The following is a 6,000-nucleotide window of genomic DNA, read 5'->3' as shown; positions in this document are numbered from 1 at the left end:
CCGTGTTCCTCACCTCTGTCCGCCCCGGGAGCGGCCGCCCCTCAGCACGCGACCCACGGAGGCAGGGGCGGGGGGCGGCGGGGGCGCGGGGCCGCAGCCCTCCCTGATCTACCTCCAGCCTTCGAAGAAGTGCGAAACAGAAATGACCTAGGGCACGCAAAGCTCATACGTTTATTAGCGGCTCTGCGGCAGCGCCAGCGACAAACCCATAAGAGCTTCATTTTTATACAAATAGTTTTATTACAAATTTGAATTCTTAAGAAATACATATTTAAAGGAATTACAAGAAATGCCTTAGTAGTCTTAAGAACGTTTTTGGAGACCTGGAGTGAAATGTCGCTCGGGCACGACAGTCCGGATCCGCCCTCGCGTGCTCCACGCTGCCCCTGCCGCGGACGTCCGTGGCACGGCCCACGAGGCGCCACGGAAGGGCCTGCGTGGGCTCCCGTGCGAGAATACTGACGTTCGGGCTCACAGAGCTGATTCTCAAGCCGGGATGCAGGATGAGGAATGCTAACGAGAGGAAGGCCTTACGGTCGCTGCCGGGGAATCAAGTTGATCGGTTTGTGATTGGCGTTTAAACCCTGCAGAAGAGACAGCGGGCTCCGGGGACGCGTGCCACCCGGCAGACGCCACGCAGGGAACCTGGCTCTGGCTTTGGCGGTGCATGGTTTTTGGTTTCAGAGTGAACGGTGCAAGCGGACGCTCCACACTGGACATCCTCGTGTGTGAGAACCTATCAAGGGCCGCGCAGTCTGTCAGAGGAAGAAGCTTCCGGGAGTTCTATCTCAACAGTGGGAGGTACTCTATGACCTGGTCTGCCTACCTGCTGGCAACTATATAAATTACTAAAATATATATATATATATTTAATTTCTGGCTACTTTTGGACCATCTTTATTCCACAGGAAACTTGTGATTTCTGCAAAAGCAGCTGCAAAGCACCACACACGGAGCGGAACGACGTCACTTTCTACGGGTTGGGGTATGGCTGCTGTGTCCGCATCCCGTCCGCAGGTTCCAAGACGCTGTCTGGACGTCGGACCCAGGGACCTGAATCTGGAAAGAGCTGGACAGTGGTGTCCACAGACATCGATATCCAGGCTGGAGAATTAATCTACTAGGATACAAGGCTGAAAACGGGCGGTCAGACACCATGGAAGGCAACGCACCTCCTAGCACCCTTGTGTTTGCTGACGGAGCTCTCCACGCATCAGTGCACTGGGCTGTGGGACACACTGACATTTTATTGCATCCAGAGTGCCATTTGTACGCCACTATCGAAAGCTTATCGTTGTCTGTTTCTCCTTCAGCAAGTAGAGGCCAACGAAGCGGGGTGTGTTAGTTACGCGAATTCCTATAAGGCACTTTATAGTTTTCATACTGGACAGTGAGGTACACAGGATATATTTCTAGGGTTCGTTGCTGTTAAAAAAAAAAAAAAAGAGGAGGAGGAGGAGTAGCACCATGTTGTGACGTCAGCTGAGAGCGGGCTCCCTCATGTTCTTCTCATACAGACTTGGCACCGGCTGACATGCGTGTGCAGCTCCCCTGCCTTCAAGGTGGACGGCGTGGGCTTCCTGAAACATAGCACAGGGACAGCCATCAGCGTCTCCCCTCCGCCCATCACCCCGGCCGGCCCCTGGATCTCGAAGGCGCTGGCCCCTGTAAGCAGGTCCAACCCACCAACAACCAGCACCTGTCTCCACCTCCCTGAGCAGGCACCTGCTGGGGGCCTGGCACCTGCGGCTCTGTCAGGCACGAGCGCTGGTCCCTGGGATCCCAGTCGAGGGTTCGTGAGCCTGGGACCTCCTTCCCACGTGCACCCAGCTCACTAGGGCCCAGCTGGGGTCACCCACATTGGGCTGGCTCTACAGTGTGACCTGGTGCAGCTCCTGCTCCCAGGACAGCTGCTCCTGGCCTCAACTAGATTATCAACTCCTCTAGAGCAGGAGGACGCGTTCTCTGTAGCACTCAGCACCCTGAGTAGATGCTCACTAAGTCTCTGTGGAAAACCCATCTGGAATGATGAGCTAGACCTCAAAATACTTCCATCGCCTTTGATGGGTCTGTAGGCAGATGGGTGCCGGTCAGCGACCACAGGGCTTCCAGCGCTGAGAAAGTCGGCCTCACCTTGACCGTGGGAAAATGTAATCCAAACCAAAACTGGTGTGAATCAAGTTAGATTCAGATCCAAATAGCCATATTTAAGAGTATCTGGGGCCAGTGCTCCAGCCTAGAAAGTGAAGCCCCTGTCTACAGCACCGGCATCCCATATGGGCACCGGTTCAGGTTCCGGCTGCTCCACTTCTGATCCAGCTCCCTGCTGATGCACCTGGGAAAGCAGTGGAAGATGGCCCAAGTGCTTGGGCCCTGCACCCACGTGGGAGACCCGGAAGAAGCTCCTGGCTCCTGCCTTCAACCCCGGCCGTTGCGGCCATTTAGGGAGTGAACCAGGGATGGAAGACCTCGCTCTCTGTCTCTGTAGCTCTGCCTTTCAAATAGATAAATCTTAGTAAGAGTACTTTACTTTGTCCTAAAATCAAGGGTGTTTCAGCAATGTTCAGTCCAAATTCTTGTGCCCCAAATTAATTATTTAAATGAAGAGGACCGTTACCTAATGCTGGAGAAGGCGGCGGCTCAGAAAAGCCGCGTGACTGTGCACCAACGCTGCTCGGGGGAGGGGCAGCAGCTGGCACCTGAGCCCTGCGGCCGGGACTCTGTTCCACCTGCAGCGGTCAAGTTCAAGCCGCAGCACTGACCAAGCTCCCTGCTGCCTAAAAAGCCTTCTGCAAGCTACCGGTCCTGCACCTGGCACTTCCCTGCCTCTTCAAGAACCACGAAGAATACACCCTTACGCCTTCTGCCACCCACGCGGGGAAGGGGCAGGGTCACAGAGTTCCCAGAATTCTCTCCTCTTCCTGGGAGAGACACATGGATTCGGGGACTGAACGGTGAGCGGCCCAGCCTCCTGCACGGTTCCCATGGGTGTTGATACAGGGTTGGGGGAGCTCTTCCTGGGCCCTGGCCATGCGGGACAGAGGCCAGGCAGGCTTCACACTAAAGTCAACAAGGTTGGTGGCCACGGGGACGCTGCAGGGGGTGACATTTTGGTGGTGGTGGAGGAAGGGCGGGCAGCTCCTGTCGGTTTGAGCTGCATCTGTGCTACGATCAGCTGCCGTCTACACAGGCTTCCTTGGAGTCACTCAGAACTGCCCCGTGTGTGCGCTGCGAGAGCGCAGGCTGCCCCCCCGCCGGCTAACCAGACAGCATTTGTCCACGCCCTGTGGGCAGCCTGCGGCTTTCACTCTGTTCTAGCCCACGCCCCTGAGGACAGAAAGGACCTTGTAACCATGGAGACGCCTTCATCAAGGGGAGACCTCAGCCTGTCACCCCCGAGCGTCTGGGCCACCTGCTCACGTGGGCAGAACCAGACGTCCACTCAGGCCCGAGAAGAGGCCGCCGGGGCTGCTCTGTGAGGAGTGCGGCAGGGGCTCCACCCTGGACGGTGGTTAGCGGGAGCCATGGCGGACCAGGCCCCGGGGGAGGGGCCCCACTCACTTGAACATCTCGCTTCTCTCTATGGTGGCGAGCCAGAAGCTGTACGCGTTGGCGTAGTAGTTGCAGGTCCCACGGCCGTGGCACTCGATGAACGGTGCGCTTCTAAACTCTTCCAGACAGGAGCCGGGGGAAGCCAGGGCTTGGCCGGAACCTTCAGCCCCGGCGCTGGTGTGCTGCAAGACAGAGGAACGCGCCGAGTCAGGGACCCCCGCCCTGCTCCCGGTGCAGTCGGCAGCCTGTGTGTCACCGTGGGGCACGCTGGGCCCACACAGCCGTCCCCGGTGAGCCGGACACGCAGTGATGGGCTCTAGCCGGCAGCTCCTCCCCCGAAAGAGGCACCAGTCGTGTCTTGGAGTATGAAAAGACACTGCCCTTATGATGATGTTTGGAGACACTGAAACCTGTTCTAACGTGCGGCACGAAACAGCAGCCAGTGTGCAAACGATGGTGGAGCCGACAGACTTTCTCAACAAACTCCTGCACCTGCTATGTTAGATGCAGGACGTGGTAAAGAATGGATGCTCACTTTTTTATCTAGAGAGAGAAAACTTGATACTAGGAGTGTTCTAACTATTCATTAAATCTAGGGGGTTCCAGTAGGGACCTCACAGCACTCAGAGCCCAAGGCCCTAAATTCACCCACACACCGAGGGCAGCAAAAGGCAGCCCGTGACTATGGTGGGCTGTGAGGAAGGCGAGCTGCAGTCAGAGCCGGCCGGGGCGGTGAGGACACGGCTACCGCCAGCAGCCTCTCTGCAATGCGCCCGCATGCAAGTCTCTGGGGACAGTGGCACAGGAACAGCGTTCCCCGGGGCCTCCACGCCGCAGCCTCCCCCTGGAGCTGGCTGCCATGACTCTCAGGATGGCTGTGTTTTCCTCTGCTCTTGGCTTTGAGAAATCACAGGCGGTCCCTGGTACAGACCCGTGACGCCAGGCCGTGGGGCTCTGCCCCTGGGGAGCGGGGCCTATGACCCCGGGCCATGGGGCTCTGCCCCTGGGGAGCGGGCCTGTGACCCCGGGCCATGGGGCTCTGCCCCTGGGGAGCGGGCCTGTGACCCCGGGCCGTGGGGCTCTGCCCCTGGCGAGTGGGCTTTCCCTGCCCACGTGACTGTGAGTTGAGAGTGTCAGTTTGCTTCTGAATGAAAACCGCCTGGGCTCCCTGTGCCGTCTTGCCGTGGCCCGGCGCTACAGCACTGCACGGTCGCTGAGCCAGATTGGCGTGTGCACAGGTGCTGCAGTGCCGCCAGCCCAGCTCCTCGCGTGAGCAAACCTGAATGCACACACGGTCACTTTCACAGGTGCCTGCCTGGCGGCGACTTCCACGGCTCAGACAGCCCACAGCAGAAGGAAACACAGAGGAGGCCCATTCCCCGCCCATCAGCTGCCGGGCCCCGTGTTCATTTGTGAATCAGATGCTCACCACACAGAATCATGGGATCATTCACTGGGCGTCGGCAGACTCCGGGGTGACCCTGACCTTACAACGTGCTCGGGATTTGCGATGTGTAATCGCTAGTTTCACTGAGACCACGGATGAACAGTGCCACTGTGGGCACCTCAAACAAGCTCCACGTTCGCTTTAATTGGCTTTCCAGGGCACGGGAGCCTGTGGGGGGCCTAGCGTTCAGGCCACGGGGTGGCAGAGAGCAGCTCTGGGCCCAGGTAAAGGGTTACGGGCACCACTGGGGTCAGGGAAGGTGGGGGGTGGCGGCGTCCGGCAGAGGGGGTGGTGGGGTCTCTCCCAGGGGAACAGGGTCCCCCTGCACTTACCATCACAAAGGAGTAGCCGATCCACAGTGAGGACCACCCGTTGGGGCAGGGCGGGATCTGAATGGTCTGACTGTGCACCGCCATCACCATGGCTGGGGCCTCACACACGGCGCACCTGCAAGGCAGAGGGAAGGCTCAGCGCAGCCCAGCTCCGACTCCCCCACAGCAGCCGTCCTCGGCCGCACCCCGCGGTGCAGGTCTTCCTGTGGCTGTCAGAGCCACCTCCCTGTTCAAGTCCTCGACTGGCGGAGAGAGCCCACGCCCGGGAGCCAACCACCCGCTCTGCAGGAGGCAGAACTAGGGTCCTCTGCATGGCCCCCGGGGGCTGGGGTTTCTGGCGGCTCCCACGGTCTCCTTTTGGCCTTGCAATGTTTCCCAGCTTCCCAACAGAGGGCAGGAACGTCAGTGAACACTGGCGCTGACCCAGACGAGAGCTACCGTGTCCAGACACAGCAGCTGGGTTCACGCCCTGACTGTCCCTTCTCAGTGACCCAGACCGATGCTGCGTGACTGCACGCCCTCGAGGCTCACCGTCCACGTGAGCCTCCGTCGGGAAACCTGCTGCTCTGGTCTCCTGGGGCTTGCCCAGTCAAGGCCCAGGCGGGTCAGTACCCTGCAGCCGACAGGGCCGCCACAGAAGCCGGCCAGGGCAGGACACCACCCACGGCT

The 6,000-nt window shown here is 59.3% G+C and overlaps 1 protein-coding gene across 1 annotated transcript in view; it reads right to left on the bottom strand.

The window, feature by feature from the left end:
• Positions 1-220: 220 nt before the first annotated feature.
• COL4A1 (collagen type IV alpha 1 chain) overlaps positions 221-6,000 on the bottom strand; it is a 128,688-nt gene continuing 122,908 nt past the window's right edge. The window contains exons 50-52 of the mRNA XM_051849972.2: positions 5,332-5,446; positions 3,562-3,734; positions 221-1,580 (exon numbers count right to left, since the gene is read on the bottom strand). Of these exons, the coding sequence (XP_051705932.1) occupies positions 1,499-1,580; positions 3,562-3,734; positions 5,332-5,446 (370 nt within the window). The 3' untranslated portion in view covers positions 221-1,498. The remainder of the gene's footprint in view (positions 1,581-3,561; positions 3,735-5,331; positions 5,447-6,000) is intronic.

This window comes from Oryctolagus cuniculus, chromosome 9, assembly GCF_964237555.1.
Source record: "Oryctolagus cuniculus chromosome 9, mOryCun1.1, whole genome shotgun sequence".
In the NCBI taxonomy this organism is placed as follows: domain Eukaryota; kingdom Metazoa; phylum Chordata; class Mammalia; order Lagomorpha; family Leporidae; genus Oryctolagus; species Oryctolagus cuniculus.
This window is presented reverse-complemented; position numbering and strand designations above follow the sequence as displayed.